Source organism: Brienomyrus brachyistius, chromosome 21 (genome assembly GCF_023856365.1).
Source record: "Brienomyrus brachyistius isolate T26 chromosome 21, BBRACH_0.4, whole genome shotgun sequence".
Taxonomy (NCBI): Eukaryota; Metazoa; Chordata; class Actinopteri; order Osteoglossiformes; family Mormyridae; genus Brienomyrus; species Brienomyrus brachyistius.
The window spans coordinates 3,217,837-3,234,596 of NC_064553.1; the positions used below are offsets into that span (position 1 = coordinate 3,217,837).

A 16,760-nucleotide genomic window follows, 5' to 3' on the forward strand; every position below is an offset into this window, starting at 1 on the left:
TGGTGAGCGAGTCAAGGCTTTGACGTGGCTGCATGCGATTGGAGGCCCAGGGTCAATATAAATAGAGCAAGACCGTGGGCAGCGCTTTCACTCCTGAGTTACATTATCTGCTTCTGCACCATACCGGGCAGACGGGAACACCAACAGAAGTAAGTAGAAAAATGAACGTCCAAATCTGATACACTACAGTGTGTAAAATGTAGCATGACGGACCGGCCTCCGTGCAGTGTTACCCACCGGAAGGGAGCTGTAACAATTCAGCGACCGATCCTCATACTGTTTTTTCCCCCGTGGTGAGGCGAAAAAAAATGTGCATAGGCTCGACTCCATGTCAATTTCTCCGGACTGCTTAGCCTACTGCCTACGTGGACGTTCTGCAGACCCGGAGAGGTTGTGTATGCCAGTAAGGCAATAAGAAGCGGATACATTGTGTTTCGATAGGCGAGACGCTTCGCGATCATGAGTTTAAGAGGCCATTTTCTCGTCGGTCGCTGCTTTTTTCAGATTTTCTTACGTTTAAGTTTCCAAATGGAGTCTCGCCTGAGCAGGTCGGATCTACGTGTCACAGCCGCGCAGGCGCAAGTGGAAGTTTTATTAAAGTTTACGAAAGTTGCGGAAAGGTTACCATTTGCCTTCCCATTTATGTATTTTTTTGTATTACGTTTTTAAATTGTTATACTGGTTTAAATTTTTAGATTATTTTAGACATCCCTAGTTGTGTTGGTCACTTGTAGTACAATCCGGGACATCCAGCTGTGGGGGAAAAGTGTTTTTTTTTTTTTTTTTCCACATTTTTGCCTTTTAAAAGCAGTGTTATGTATGTGATTTAAAGCTTTTGGTCGACGCCTGCTTACGGAAACGGTTTTTTCGGGCTGATGTTGAGGTTGCTCCTCCGATCCCAGCCTGAGACGTGATGAGGTGGCAGTCTGTGTCCGGTACATTGGTCGGGTCACGTTTTTTGGACTCGGTCTTACCAAGGAATGCTTACTTCATCGTAACTTACTACAGCCCATTTTTCGCCTACATTCAGCACCAATTTCCTCCGCCTTCCCCGTCCTGCTATTGACAATAGTTTAGGCGATTAAAGAAATTAAGTAGCGAATTGGACCTTTGAATTGAGAGCTGTTTTACTGCATTTCCTGTGTGTTTAAGTTCTAAGGAATGCGACTGCGTAAACATGGAGGACCTTTGGAGTATCACGGCACTTAAAACTATCCTTACTGGTATATCTGAGTAGTCTGTGTGCGGGGGTCAGTACCTCATGTGGGTGACTTCCTGAAATCTTTTTCAGAGGGGTGATTACCTTGGCGGGTGACCGTTAGTATTTGCTCCTTATGCATGTTTTTGTGGTTATAGCTGACTGATTTCCTTGACAGTAGTACCCTGAATCTATAACTAGGTATTGAACCCTAAAGTTGTAGTCAACCTAAAATGAGAGTAGAACATATGGTTAGGTGCCTTCATATGAGAGTCCAATTATGGCCACGTCACACAGCCTTAGTCATTGTCTGCCCGATGTGTTGGACCCTGAAGTCTGAATTACAGACTTGGGCTTCTGTCATTCATATGCATGCGTGTTTGGGCTCCTATAACTCTAATGTGATTTATACATCATGTGGTTATCGCTTATGAAATGCGATGTGGCAGCCCCCACCATGACTTGCATGCATGGTGACTCTTTGGCTGTGCCTGGGGCACAGTGACATTGTGTAAATGTTTGCCCCCAAGTGGGGTTGGCTGTAACACCATGTTTCTGGGTAAACAGACTAAAAATGTTGTTGAAGCCTTCCAGCAATCCGTACCTTGTGGACCGTATTTGCCCCGTTCTGATTGCTGTGTAACTTGGCAAAAAAACGATCACTGCTCTCTTTCTGCTTCTAGGGCTGCTCTTGAGGGATATGGCGCTAGCTGTGTCTGATCAATGCCTTATTCAAGTTTTTTTTTTTTTTTTTTTTTTCCCCGATGGACTATTGCTTACACTAATAGTTAAAATCATCCACGGATGTGATCACCTCCTTAACTCTCCTTGCTGTGTTAGACTTTACCAGGACTGTTATTACTAATGGTAGCACCTAGATGCCAGATCTGTGTAGCAAGAACATCAACCACTCCTCTGCAACCCTGGCCTTTGCGATGCGGCGAGTAAGAGAAGGCAAGCGGTCGCATGAATCTAACGGCCATGATTTTATTTTCAGGCAAAAGCTGGCAGGCTGACGTGACAAACAGCTTAACAGGACGGATTATCTGGTAACTGACCATTTAGCTGGTAAGAAATGACTCCTTTGGGTGTTTGTCTTTTGATGCCGTATTCAAAGTCTTCACTAACCAGGTTTTTTTCCTTATTGTGTGATAATCTAATGGTGGAGTTTGCACTACCAGTCCACTATTTTGCACGCAGATTTTCTGCATTTGGATGTTACACACTTAATATTTACGTTCTACTAAATACACTCAATATTCTTTGCTAACAAATACATTTACAGTATGTTCACCATTTCACTACCTTTTATTAGCAGTGGTGGCTTAATGGTTAGGGAAGTGCACTTGTAATTGAAAGGTTGCTGGTTCGAATCCCCAACCAGCAAGGAACCATTGAAGTACCCTGAGCAAGGTACCACCACATGCACTGCTCCCCAGGTGCTGAATTAGCTGCCCCCTGCTATGTCACATATGGGTTAAATGCAGAGGACACATGTCGTTGTGTGCTGTGGTGTGTCAATGACAATCACTAAATGAAAAAGATTCTAGCAGTTGTAATAACAGAGAAAAGGGATTCTTTCTACAAGGGACATTAAATACTGCTTTGTTTTGTGAGATGAAACTGTTAACTAGTGCAGTTAGTTAAAGCACAGCCTAGAATTTGACTCTGCCATCACCACACAACCAGTTAATGGGACATCAGACATGCTGCTACGTTCTCTTTTCATGTTATAAAGGAAACTCATTTTATTGGACTTAAATTTTCATTTAAAGTTGTTCACTCAAACTTCCAATGCTTAACAAGAATTTTTTAAAAATCTGCAGTTTATGAAAATGAATGTGGGGGGGGGGGGGGGGGACTTTTCACTGATACTGTACCTCAAATGCTTGTGCCCCAATGCTGCTGAACTAGACCACAAAATGTGTGGGAGGAAGGGGCTGGTGTTTGGAAACATTGCAAAAGCCCCAGTAAGCAACTGGAATTCAGGTGGCTGCTGTTTGCCAGGCCCAGCAGGAGGGTAGGCCTGCGCTCCCAGTGAAGGTTGCAAAAAGGGAATCGGCACATTCCTGATTTTAAAGGTCTGGCTTGTACCCGGAGCTCTGTGGGTAGGGCAGTCTAGAGCTGTGTCAGCCTTCATGCATTGTGGCTATTAGTTAAAAGTATTCAGTGCTTTTTCAGTTGTGTAGGTAGTTTTAAGTTGTGCCACTGAGAAGGTGATGCCCGTCCAAATTGGTTAATGCAGGTTATGGTTGCTTTACAGTACGGGGGGAGGGGCACCACCACACTTGGTTTGTACTGCGTCATAGCAACTTGGTTTTGGTTTTGGTACCCACGGGACCATAGTCGGCATCAGCGATACTTACTGTTAATGTGTGGTGGTCTGTGGCTTCCTGTAGTTGGAGCAATGGCAGTTCTTGTTGTTCTGCAGGCTCTGGAGAGCACCTAAATAGAGAACTGGGGTTAATGAACGAATCCTCTTAAGTTGTAAAGCTGCACGGTAATCTTTAGAGGTGTCTCTAGCTGTACAAACCAAAGCGTGCCGCACCCACTTTGGGGTCCCCCTGTTTTTGGGAGCTTTTCCATCACGCCAGGTACCGTACTTTTTCATATGGTACTTCTGGTACTTTCCCTTCATTGACTTCCAGATGAGTACTAGTACCAAAAGTGCCGATCTAGCTGGGGTACTACTTTGTATTGGGGGTGGGACTTTCTTTGTCGATTTTTGGTTGTGCAAAGAGCCTGTCTCTGAAACATGATACAACCATTATTGTTAAAAAAAATAGTTACGGACTCAGAACGACAATAAACAAAGTAAAAAGACATTAATTGTGATCTGGTCAGAAGAGTGGATACCAAACAAGATCAAGGGATGGAACGACAGGGAATTTATAAAGTGTTGTGCTTAATATTCTAGGGCCGCATGCATATAGTGTGCTGTCCTAGTGATGTCAGTTTGTAAGAATCTTGGGGATATGTATAACACAAGAAGAACTTACATTTCTTACAAACCCATCTAGGAATGATTTAAACTTCAAGGAGGGAAAATGATCGATCGCTGCGTGCGTTCTCCAAAACACTTGTGAAAACGCAGTGGATTTTTAAATCGGTTCAATAATCTATAAAGGGTATAAAGTTAGAGGTAGCTAAGGGTTTTTTTTTTTTTTTTCTTTTTTCTTTCTATAACGGTAAAGACGTTTAAGTGAAACTTCAGTTGCAGACCTGAAAGCAAGAAAAAGCCTGATGTTAGTCTGAATAGCATGAACTGCATGTGCAGAACATGTGATGTCAGTAGTAATATCCCACATTGTCCAGCCCTATAATAGACCCCAGTTTTTCAAATTCGGTACAAAATACCCCGTCTTGCATCGTGGTGTCACTTTGCACTGCTACCAGCTTTTACGCCATTGGAAAGGAAGTACCAAAAGCACGGTACCTGGTGCGGTGGAAACGCTCTAACTTGGCTGCTGAGTTGTACCCAGTCCAGCATTTCGGCATCAACTTAATCACTGAGCCGTACAAGAAATTCACCTGAACAAAGTATAACAGACTGAGTTGGGATTGAAGGGCCGGTTTCGTGATTTTTGGTTGGGTGGTCCTTTGTGGTGTTACCGTCATGTCGATCGCCCGTTTGCCCTATCCCCAGTGACACACTCGGACTCCGTGTAAAAGTGGGATTTCGACCATGAGCTCCGTCGCCGTACTTACGCAGGAAAGCTTCAACGAGCACCGCAATGGTCTCCTGCCTGAGCAGGTCAGCGGTAAGTATGACCTCCTTGTGTCTTGCGGACAAGAGAACTTGCCTTTTGGCATTCCCGTGCTTTCGGCTGGGCACTCCTGAGGTTGAAGGCTACTGCCCTGTCCCCACAGTTGCGGGGTCTAGTGAGACCGAGGGTGATGACGCATGGCCTACCTACAGAGATGCCTTTCCCCCTCTGCCTGAGAAGGCCACTTCACCCGAGGGAGTTCAGGAGCCAGGCAGTGCTTGGACAAAGATTCGTCCTCTGAAATCCTCCGTCATCACCCAGGCAAGTTTTTATATGCTGTCAGATTTAGCTGCTGGGGGGTTTTGGGACCTTAGCCAGCGGGCATTCATTTTTATTTTTATTAAATCCAAGGTTTTCCACGTGCCCCTGGAAGAGCGTAAGTACAAGGACATCAACCAGTTTGGCGAAGGCGACCAGGCCAAGATCTGTGTGGACATCATGCACAAGACTGGCGCCCACCTGGAGCTCTCCATGGCCAAGGATCAGGGCCTCTCCATCATGGTGTCGGGGAAGTTGGATGCAGTCATGAAGGCGCGGAAGGAGATTGTATCTCGACTGCAGACTCAGGTTGGCCCATAAAAATTTCTTACGATAAGGATCTCTGCTTATTGGTCCAAAGGTTCATAAACGCACCATTACAATGTTCGTCTCTCTTGGTATGATTCTCGGTCAACAATTGGGGAAACCGAATGCTGTACATCTTAGTTGACATAATTCTTGTAATTTGAACATTAGTTCATGTATGTACTAAGTGAGTCAGTTTTTACTCTTGAATGTCTCTAGTGTGATGTGTCAACGGAGTGGCTTCAGTCCTTGAGTGGTTGCACATGAGTCTCCATTGAGGAACCAGTCTCTGTGTAGGAATAAGCTTCCCCGCGTCCAAAATGCCTGAGTACTGTACTTATTGAATTGTTAGCTGACTTCTCGGCCAGATTCCTTAGTGGAACGGTTCTGCTACTGGCCTGCTGTGAAACTCCCACCCGAATCTTCTGGTTGGGTGCCAGCATGACAAAATTTACATTTTAGGGTGCTTGGGGGAAATTAAGCGGCTAGTATGAATGCTCAGAGGTTTCTTTTGACTGCAAGATGCAGAAGCTATTTCTGAAATTTGAGTTTAGAATGGAGGCATCAGTTATAACTAATCTGCTGTTTTTCTGTGTCTTCTTGAAAACTGGGTATTTCTGTGACTCCGGAAATTTCAGTGCGAGATTTTAAATGTGTGCTGGAAATGAGCAGCTGATCGTGTCCTACAGGCCACTGCCACCGTGGCGATCCCGAAAGAGCACCACCGCTTCGTCATCGGCAAGAATGGGGAGAAGCTGCAGGAGCTGGAGCTGAAGACCGCCACCAAGATCCAGATTCCTCGGCCAGAAGACCCCAGCAACCACATCAAGATTTCTGGTACCAAAGAGGGCCTGGAGAAGGCCAAGCATGAGATCCTGCTCATCTCTGCTGAGCAGGTACCACATCTTCTGGGACCTGCTAATGAAGACTGTTCTAGAAATCTGCTGGCTTTTTGGCTGTGTAAATCCATGGGCTATAATCCAGAGTGATTCAAGTTTATGTTCTACATGAATGAGTATTTAAGTAGGACCAAATTGACACTAATGCCAAGGCCATATCTTGATAATATACCCTTATGGCTGATGGCCCATGTCCTCAACATTCAACTTGCTCCAACTAAATATTAACATTTAGCTGGTGTTTTCCCCCCTAGGATAAGCGTGCTGTGGAACGTATCAACATTGACAAGGTGTATCACCCCTTCATAACTGGTGCCTTCAACAAGGTCGTGAATGAAATGATGCAAGAAACGAGCACTCGTATCAACGTTCCTCCACCCAGCGTGAACAAGACGGAGATTGTGATAACTGGGGAGAAGGAGCAGGTGGCCCAGGCCGTGACCATGATCAAAAAGATCTTTGAAGAAAAGGTTAGCACATCAATTGGGTGCCACATCCATAGTGTATTTATTCAGCAGCCTTAAGGATTTAATGTAACACCATGAGTCTACCAGGTGCTTGATATCGTGTAACACCGACTTCATTAAATTCTTTGAATGCAGAAGAAGAATGCTACCACCATTGCTGTAGAAGTGAAGAAATCTCAGCACAAGTATGTCATCGGCCCGAAGGGAAACACTTTGCAGGAAATCTTGGAGAAGACTGGCGTTTCTGTTGAGATCCCACCTTCCGATAGCAGCTCTGAAACAGTCATCCTCCGTGGAGAGCCGGACCGGCTGGGCCAGGCCCTCACTGAGGTTTATGCTAAGGTACCTGGAGTCTCCCTTAAGTCCCTCATGTTATGGTGTGTTCCAAAAACGGATCCGAAGTTCGATTCTAACGTTTGTGTCGATGGGCAGGCCAACAGCTACACTGTGTCCTCGGTCTCGGCTCCTTCCTGGCTTCATCGGTTCATCATTGGCAAAAAGGGGCAGAATCTGGCCAAAATTACTCAGGCAATGCCAAAGGTCAGTCTCCTCTCCCCAAGTTCTCGCCTTTCAGTGTAGCAGAAGCAGTTCATCAAGCTGGTCTTGTTTGTAGGTGCATATTGAGTTTACCGAAGGGGAGGATAAGATCATTCTGGAGGGACCTACAAAGGACGTACGGCAGATGCAGACCCAGATTGAAGCCATTGTTACGGATCTGGTGAGTAAACTGGGATTTAATTATTATAATTTTTTTTTTAACCCCCCCCTCACCAGACGGCGTCGTTTCACTTACTATGCTCCGTTTGAAGTCGCCAACATCTACTTTTTAGACGTCGAAGTTTCAGTTTAAGTGGTCGGACCTTTTTGAACGTAAGTCATCGTTTGGCAGGTGAGCCGCATGGACTATGCGGAGATCAGCGTGGATCCCAAGTTCCACAGACATCTGATTGGGAAAGGTGGTGCTAACAGTAAGTATGGGGGCGCAGTGCGTGTTGCTGGCGTGGAAGTGTGTTTTGGTGATGCCTGAAATGACGGGGGGTGGGTGGGGGACACTTGAACATCTGTGGTTGGACCTGCAGACCTTTTTTTTTCCCCCCATCAGTTAATCGAATCAAGGAGCAACACAAGGTGTCTGTCCGGATCCCCCCTGATAATGAGAAGAGTAACCTGATCCGCATCGAGGGAGACCCAAAAGGAGTACAGGAGGCCAAGAAGGAGCTTCTGGAGCTAGCATCGCGCATGGTGGGCGGAGCTTCGCGTTTCCCATCCATGTTGACCAAGTACAAGCGGCTGCCAGTGCCCATGCCACGAATGTGCCCGGCCTTCTGATATTTTTGCTTCCTGTCCCCCACCACAGGAGAACGAGCGTACAAAGGACTTGATTATCGAACAGCGTTTTCATAGAGCCATTATTGGACAGAAAGGAGAGAAGATTAAAGAAGTTCGGGACAAGTTCCCAGAGGTAATTTGTTAGGTGGATTATTTCAGTCGAATCTCACAAGGTTCCTCCCAGTGAAGCAGGGGAATGTGACAGCCGTCTTATTCTTTGAAGGTCATCATTAACTTCCCCGACCCTGCTCAGAAGAGTGACATCGTTCAGCTGCGAGGTCCTCGGAATGAGGTTGAAAAATGTTCCAAATTTATGCAGAAGATGGTGAATGAAATGGTAAGGATCTAAGCACAGACTCTCGTACTAATTCGTTCTGTTGGGTTGATTTCATGACTTGATGGGCATTAACAGCTCAGTTTTGATTCAGCCCAAACACGGAATGTCCACCTCTCGTCCTAGATGGAGAACAGCTTCTCCGTTTCCGTCCCGATCTTCAAACAGTTCCATAAGAACATTATTGGCAAAGGCGGAGCGAATATTAAGAAGGTGAGAGATTAATTTGGCTTGAACGGAATATGGCAGGGTTGGCTTTGGGTTCTTATCCTGCCGGGACCTGCCGTTTTTCAGATTCGTGAAGAGACCGGCACGAAGATCGACTTGCCCGCAGAAAACAGCAACTCTGAAATGATCATCATCACCGGGAAGAAGGCGAATTGTGAGGCAGCGAGAAACCGCATCCTCGCTATCCAGAAGGAGCTGGTTGGTGCTTCTGAAACGCAGATCTATGCCTTGGAGCCTCATCTACAGCAACTACCGAACGGCAAGGTTCTGAGATTGTCTTTTGCGTTTTAGGCTAATATCACGGAGCTGGAGGTTTCAATCCCTTCAAAACTGCACAACTCCCTCATTGGATCAAAGGGTCGCTTTGTGCGTTCCATCATGGAAGAGTGTGGAGGCGTGCACATTCACTTCCCAACAGAGGGCTCTGGCATCGACACCGTCACCATTCGTGGGCCGGTGGAGGATGTGGAGAAAGCAAAGCGGCAGCTGCTGTCTCTCGCCGAGGAGAAGGTGTGAGGTTCACTAATGGTTCCGGTTGGCTATGGGTTCTAAAGCTTCTTCGCCTCATTACAGTGCACTCATTGTTCTGTTTTTTTTTTTTCCAGCAAACAAAAAGCCACACAGTAGAATTGCGTGCCAAGCCCGAATACCACAAGTTCCTCATTGGTAAGGGTGGTGGTAACATCCGGAAGGTGCGGGACAATACCGGAGCTCGTATCATTTTTCCGACGCTGGATGACAAGGACCAGGAGCTGATCATTGTAGTGGGGACAGAAGAGGCTGTGCGAGATGCACAGAAGGAGCTTCAGAACCTGATTAAGAGCTTGGTAATGTGCTACACCCTCTCCATTAATTTCTAGCCAATATCTTTGTGGTTTTAGTACCTTTTCAAATTGCCTCTGATTTCCTGCGTCGCCATTAGGATAATGTGGTAGAGGACTTCATGACTGTGGATCCAAAGCACCATCGCTACTTCGTGGCCCGCCGTGGCCAGGTCCTGAGGGACATCGCCGATGAGTATGGGGGCGTGATGGTGAGCTTCCCTCGTACTGCATCCCAAAGCGACAAGGTGACCCTTAAAGGAGCTAAGGACTGCGTTGCAGCTGCTATGAAGCGCATGCAGGAGATTATCGAGGACCTGGTGAGTCGGACCGTACTGGGCCTTGTGCACTGGGGGTACGTGCAGCCTTTCCTGCATGCTCAGGGCTTTAGGATTTATGGAGAGTTTTGTGTGTTCCAGGATGCTCAGGTGACCATGGAGTGTGTGATCCCTCAAAAGTTCCACCGCTCCATAATGGGTCCCAAGGGGTCCCGTATCCAGCAGATCACCAGAGATCACAATGTGCAGATAAAGTTCCCCGAGAGGGAGGATCTCCAGGGTGAGACGGTCTTTTGGTTCTGTGTTCTGATTCTTGACCTAATTCCAGCAGCATTCTGTGGGTACTGTTGCAGTCTGGTGTTAATGTGACCGTTGGACCTGTTGGACAAGGCTAGTAGTAGTGAGCTGTATCATCATAATGTGTCTCCAAGCCCCTACTTTCTCTCAAGCTGATTTTAAGAAGCGTTTTCCCGTCTTCCAGCTCCTGCCACTGAGCCTCACATCCAGGAAAATGGGGACGCCCGGGATAAGGGTGTTACTGACCCTGCCACTCCCAAGAAGTGTGACGTCATCGTACTCTCTGGCCGTAAGGAACGCTGTGAGGCAGCTGTGGAGGCTCTTAAGGTTTGTGTTTAGTTTCAACGTGGCTATATTTGCTTCCTCGCCAGACTTGGCTTTGCGGAGTCATCGTGTTGGCTAATGCCAAAGTTGTCCTAACCTTGATTGTTTGACACAGGCTTTAGTTCCTCTGACTATTGAGGTAGAAGTTCCATACGAACTTCATCGCTACATCATCGGCCAGAAGGGCAGTGGAATTCGCAAGATGATGGATGAATATGAGGTAAGCGTTCACTGTAGGCGTATCCAGCCTGGCAAAGGCGGGGCTGATTCTTTTCACTCGAATTCCAGCGGAAGTTCTTGGTCTCTGTGCTGTGAACCATTACCTGTCTGGTTGCATAACTTTGAAATTCCGAAACGGCAGTCTGAGAGCCTGGAATGTTCTCCCTCAGGTAAACATTCAAGTGCCTGCGCCTGATCTGCAGTCTGACATCATCGCCATCACTGGCCTGGCAAATCATCTAGACCGCGCCAAAGAAGGTCTCCTGGAACGCGTGAAGGAGCTGCAAGCGGAGCAAGAGGAGCGGGTACGTACTGTAGCTCCACACGTTTCCTGTGTGAGGTAATAAATTGTAATGCTGCTTAGGGATAATCAGCCTATAGTCTTCTTCTCCCACCATCTACAGAACTGAACAGGTGTTCAGGAAAATCCCCTTCCCTCCGATTTTTGGTGTAACTATATTTTCACAGTGTGAGTTGTGTGGAGTTCAGTCACTGATTGTTTCATACCCTGCTGCCAGTTGGAGAGGTGAGAATCAAATTTTCCAGTCCCTTGGAGCTTAACCGAGTGTTTTTAATTTCGTTTTAGGCTCTCCGGAGTTTTAAGCTAACCATAAGCGTGGATCCAAAGTATCACCCCAAGATCATCGGCCGCAAGGGCGCCATCATCACTCAGATCCGCAACGAACACGATGTTAATATCCAGTTCCCTGAAAAGAATGACGAGAATCAGGTATTGGTAGGGGTTTTGGGTTGTGGTCACGTTTGGCCATCACAAGCTGTATGTGCTGCGTTACCCAGCGCTCCCCTTGCCTCAGGACCAGATCACCATCACGGGGTACGAGAGGAATACAATCTCCGCACGTGGTGCTATTCAGGCCATTGTGGACGAGCTGGAAGAAATGATTTCAGAGTGCATCACCCTCGACTGCAGAGTGCACGCCCGCATCATTGGGGCCCGTGGAAAGGGCATCCGCAAGATCATGGATGAGTTTAAGGTAGGCCTTTGGAAAGGTTCCTGTAAACTAATGTGCTATTTCTGGGTTTGGCTGAAACTCCGGATTCTCTTGTAATTTGGACTTGGACAACCCTAAGGATTAACACAAGGTCATGTTTCTCAACCCGCTCCATAGAGACCCTCAGACGCTCCATGTTTTTGTTTCCTCCCAGTTCTCTGCCAGAACGTGCACATTTTCACTCCTTGCCATGAGCTGGGAGGGAGCAAAAACAGACTGTCTGGATGTTCCTGAGGAACGGGTTGGGGGGGGGGGTCTGGTCTAGATATTTGTTGGATTTGTATTGGCAGTCTGTTTGCCGTTAAGTGCTTAGGACATCTCGCTCAAAACTGTCATCCTGCTTCAGGTGGACTTAAAGTTCCCTCAAAGTGGTGCTGCAGATCCCAATGCTGTCATCGTCACTGGGCACCCAGAGAATGTCGATGAGGCCATCGATCACCTCCTGAACCTGGAGGAGGAATATGTAAGGCTCATTCTGTGCCCCTGCTCCTCCTCGTGCTCCTCCTCCTCTTACCAAGGCTTTTCCCATGAACCTTCTCACTACAGATGGCAGATGTGGTTGAAAATGAATCCAAGCAGGCCTACATGAAGACGCGTGCTGGTGCAGCTGCTACTACCACAGGGGATGAACCCAGGGGCCCATCGAAAGGGTTTGTGGTGAGGGAGGCACCGTGGGCCACCAATGAGGTGAGCTGTAGCACCTAAAACAGGGCAACTCCTCCAATCATTAAACAGCCAGATCACCCCAAAAATGAGGAAAAGATGTATTAGGGGGTTCAGTGCTATTCTAGGTTGTTCTGTTGGGAGTTGCCTAGTTTTAAGGATGTTGGGCTTCTCTCAAATTAAATGGGAATTAATGGCATTCTTCCTGTGATTTAAAGCACCGAAACACATCTGAGAAATTCAACAGCATTGTCTTTTGCAAGAGATCAAGATCCAGTTAAGATAATCCTCAGACTTTGTAGTGTGCAGTTTAGTGTAAGAACTGTGTTCTACCAAGCTCCACAGCAGGCATATCATATAGGACGGTCGTGCTCGTATCTTCTGCTCAGTGATATGATTGGTGTCACTACAAAGTCTGTAGATTAACTGGGTCATTTCTGGTAAGAGAGGTTGCTGTTGAATTTTTTTCTTTTTAACATTTTATGGTGCTTCAACCACCACAATGAATGCCATTTGCTCCCACTATATTAGTTATCTCCAAAACTAGGCACTCCCAACAGAACGACCCACATGGGTAGTGCCAAGGCCCCTCTAAAATGCATCTTTTTCAGTTTTTTGGCATGAACTCCCACCTTTTATACTACAGTGTGGGTTTTGAGGTCCACCTTCCATTTCTGCTCTCCCAGGCACCGGATATGAGCAGCTCTGAGGAATTCCCAAGCTTTGGGGCTCCGGTGACCCCGAAGTCTTCTCCATGGGGCCCAAAGCGTTTCTGAGAAGAGAATTGAAGGACGTGTTCCACAAATCCTGCCCCCCCCCCCCAACATGCACACAAGCTGGACTAACTGCAGACACTGACCCTCATGCATATGTACACCCCCACCTGAAACCATCGCAAATGTCACCTGGCCACAGCAAATCAGAGGTAGTCCTTATTGTTGTCTAGTTATTTCATACTTTGGTCTTAACTCCATTTCATTTAGTTTCTTTTCAATTTTAATTTCAAACTAATTGGATCACAGTAAATCTTAAGCTTTAGTCCTGCACAACAGGTCAATGCTTTTTGTTCTCTACTTGACAATAATTGCTCTTGGGGAACATGGATGTTGTTGTCAGTTTCCAATAGCATGGAGACCAAGCAGTTCAATATCCTATCATTGTGTTTGAACTTGTGTGCAGTCTATGACAATGGTGAAACTGTGCTTCTTAATTCAAAGCTGTTGCCAAGGTGATGGGAGAAAGCTGTCAGGGTTGACTAGACTGCCCCTATCTGAGTTGCCTTGGAAACAAGTTGTTACCTCTGAGATGTGAAACCTTCCTTCGATTTGCACTTTTATGGAAGTGAAACTTACAGCTGGGCACCTGTCAAAGGCGGTGTCTGACCTGGAGCCATATAGAATCTGCCTTCTCAGCTACTGGCATTGCTGGGGGGCAGCGCTTTTGGGTTGGGGTGGTTTTGTCTTTAAGCAGGGCTTGAATGCGAATACTGGCTCTTGAACTTGTATGCAGCTTTAAAGGTATCGAAACTTATCTTGTCATACACTACAGGAATGTGCTTAACTTAAGCTGTACCTTAAGTTCCAGAACAGCCAGGTTGTCTCAAGTACACTAACTGCACATGTCTCATCCCCACCCAAAAAGGAAAGAAAACAAACTGAGAAACCTCTTTTGTTCATTTTGTGTTTGGTCGTCCTTCTACTGAAGATGTTTAGTGGCGTCTCCTGATCACTGTTACCGGGTCAGTGTCCTACTCCTTGTCTTCCAGTTGCTGGGGAGACTCTCTGGTTCCCATGGCAACAACCCTTCTGTCAGCCTTAAGAAATTATGCAAGAACAAAAGTTTAAATATCACATGGATAACACTGGAATTTTAAATGTCCAAAAAAAAAATTAAAAAAAAAAAAAACAGGAAATACTTTGGTCTTTTTTTCCCTTATGTGACAAATTTTGTGTTCTTGGTTATGACGCATGTCAGCATTGGGGGGGACTCGTGGTCAGCTATTTCCCCTTTGACAGGTATGAGGTTTGGTTCTTTGGACTGCTGTCAGTTCCACTAGCAAGTTGTCATACATTCATTTGCGAGTCATTTACGCTCTTCCATCCATTTTCCAAACCGCTTATCCTACTGGGTCGCGGGGGGTCCGGAGCCTAACCCGGAATCAATGGGCACGAGGCAGGGAACAACCCAGGATGGGGGGCCAGCCCATTGCAGGGCACACTCACACACCATTCACTCACACATGCACACCTATGGGAATTTTTAGCAACTCCAATTAGCCTCAGCATGTTTTTGGACTGTGGGGGGAAACCGGAGCACCCGGAGGAAACCCCACGACAACATGGGGAGAACATGCAAACTCCGCACACAGGTGACCCAGTCGGAGACTCGAACCCGGGTCCCAGAGGTGTGAGGCAACAGTGCTAACCACTGCACCACCATGCCGCCCCCGTCATTTACGCTCTTCAAAAAAAAAAAATAAAAAAAAAAAAATACAACTGTTTTCTATACCCGGGTGCAGTGTGCAATTCAGCAAAACGCACGCGTCTCTGGGTGGCAGCATAAAACACACCAGTCATTTTCCCGAAGGGTCCTTAGCATGGTGCACTTACCTGGGTTTCTGCCTGCTCACGTATGTCAGGTTAAAGTTTGAATTACTTTGCCTTTCACGTTTGCTGTCTTGGTTAGCTTACTGGGCCTTTGTGTGGGTCCTGCACGACATGGAGAAGAGCAGACACTGTTAATTTTAATGTTTTTTTTTTAATAGGTCATGTCAAAAGAAGTCAATTATTAAGCCCATTTTATATAACCTGATACTAGAGCATTTTGAGGATGCAATGAGGTTGGTGCAGGGAACTGGGACCACGAGCTTTGAGGATTTTACTGCTGTATGCCGAGTTTATTTCTCTTATTGGGTGGGGAACGGAATGACGCTTTAAAACGGCAGTTAAGATCTTCCCAGAGGGTAGAAGCTAAATGAGCAGACCTGCGAATCAACCCTTTGCATCTTTTACGCATTGAAAATTGGCGACAGTATTTAGCAGTGAGTTTTGTCTCATTGCTGTATTGGCATCAGGAAGGACTGTAAATATGAGTTTATACTAAGACGTATAAACTTCAGCGTAGTCATACTTCAGTTGTGTGCGGTATTACACTTATTTGTTATGCTGCACATTTTAAAAGTTAGCGCAGTAACTAATGCATTTGTAAATGATTTTATACCGGCATATGCAAGGTTAAAAAGGAACTTGCACCTCCCCGTCCCGCGGGCCGCGTGGAACCCCAGAATAGTTAAGCTTAACTTCCCTTAACTTTTCTCATTCATTTTCAATGGCAGCGCTTAATAGTGCGGATATAATATTCTTTTGGCCACTGGGTGGTTTTTGGCGCTGTTTCGACGCTTCCGAAAACCTTAACTTAGTACCGACGGCACACGACTGGACACTGATTTCGGAAATCAGAATAATAACTGGGACTAGTATTACAATGAATCTGGTGATTCACCTAAAAACCCGGCACTGATGGAACAGAAAGGACAGCTCTCCAAGGTAAACTGCACAGTAATCGTACACCGTAATATTTCAGAAAATCATCTTAACGTTGCTAAATATAACTTGGTTGCCTGTCACTCGCTAACTTGTTAGCAAGTTAATAAGCGACGTTTCACGGAATTACTTATTGATCCATTTATTAATCTAGACGGTGTCGATTTATGGACACGAGCGATTTGTAGTTAAACGAGGACACAAAATAGCATGAGTCTAGGCATATTATGGAATAAACGGGATTACTGTTTATAAACTAATGTTATGTTAATGTTGCACTTTAATGTGCAAGATACTCTGACGTTAACTTGCCTGTCGGTGAATTTGACTACAACTTATTTATTTTACTTATCTTGTTTGCTTGCCTTATTAACTTAGATATTAAGAATTCCTCACAAGTAATAAACCCACTAAAGCACACTTTATTTCGGTTTAAAGCTATTACTTTACTACCTAATAATATAGCTACTAGATACACGTCAGTTTACAGAAGTCCTGCTCATAACTCCACGCCCTCATGTGTTTCTTTACTCCTGTCACTGTAGATGAAAAAGTTCTTCCCTGGGAAGGTTACGTTGTGCTTCCGAAGAGAAGATGCGGTGTTGGTTAGCGGAGGAGCCAAATAAAAACGTTACCTGCTACTTCAAGAGCAGTGCTAATTGTAAACATTGTATTTTTACATATCCACTCTGTCCAGTTTATTAGGAACACTTGTGTGGTTGTGAGACGTCTGTAGTATCTCCACCTTGCAAAATAAAGACTCAATTTCATTGGCTGACAGTCTGCTGTGGCTGTATACGGGGGCGGGGCGGGTATA

At 45.9% G+C, this 16,760-nt stretch overlaps 1 protein-coding gene and 1 long non-coding RNA gene across 2 annotated transcripts; both read left to right on the forward strand.

The window, feature by feature from the left end:
- hdlbpa (high density lipoprotein binding protein a) lies at positions 1-14,166 on the forward strand. Its single transcript, XM_048988424.1, has 28 exons — positions 1-149; positions 2,196-2,266; positions 4,845-4,959; positions 5,069-5,226; positions 5,317-5,532; positions 6,219-6,425; positions 6,683-6,898; positions 7,031-7,237; positions 7,328-7,435; positions 7,509-7,613; positions 7,785-7,863; positions 7,998-8,137; positions 8,253-8,357; positions 8,448-8,561; positions 8,685-8,771; positions 8,853-8,984; positions 9,078-9,296; positions 9,392-9,613; positions 9,709-9,927; positions 10,027-10,165; positions 10,367-10,509; positions 10,622-10,726; positions 10,896-11,030; positions 11,312-11,455; positions 11,541-11,720; positions 12,085-12,201; positions 12,285-12,425; positions 13,088-14,166. Exons 3-28 carry the CDS (start codon positions 4,884-4,886, stop codon positions 13,175-13,177), a joined length of 3,804 nt encoding a protein of 1,267 aa, XP_048844381.1. The 5' UTR covers positions 1-149; positions 2,196-2,266; positions 4,845-4,883; the 3' UTR covers positions 13,178-14,166.
- Positions 14,167-14,881: 715 nt separating this feature from the next.
- On the forward strand, positions 14,882-16,718 carry LOC125716298 (uncharacterized). The gene is made up of 2 exons (XR_007384310.1): positions 14,882-15,946; positions 16,489-16,718. It is a non-coding gene; the product is annotated as an uncharacterized LOC125716298 (long non-coding RNA).
- The last annotated feature ends 42 nt before the right edge of the window (positions 16,719-16,760 follow it).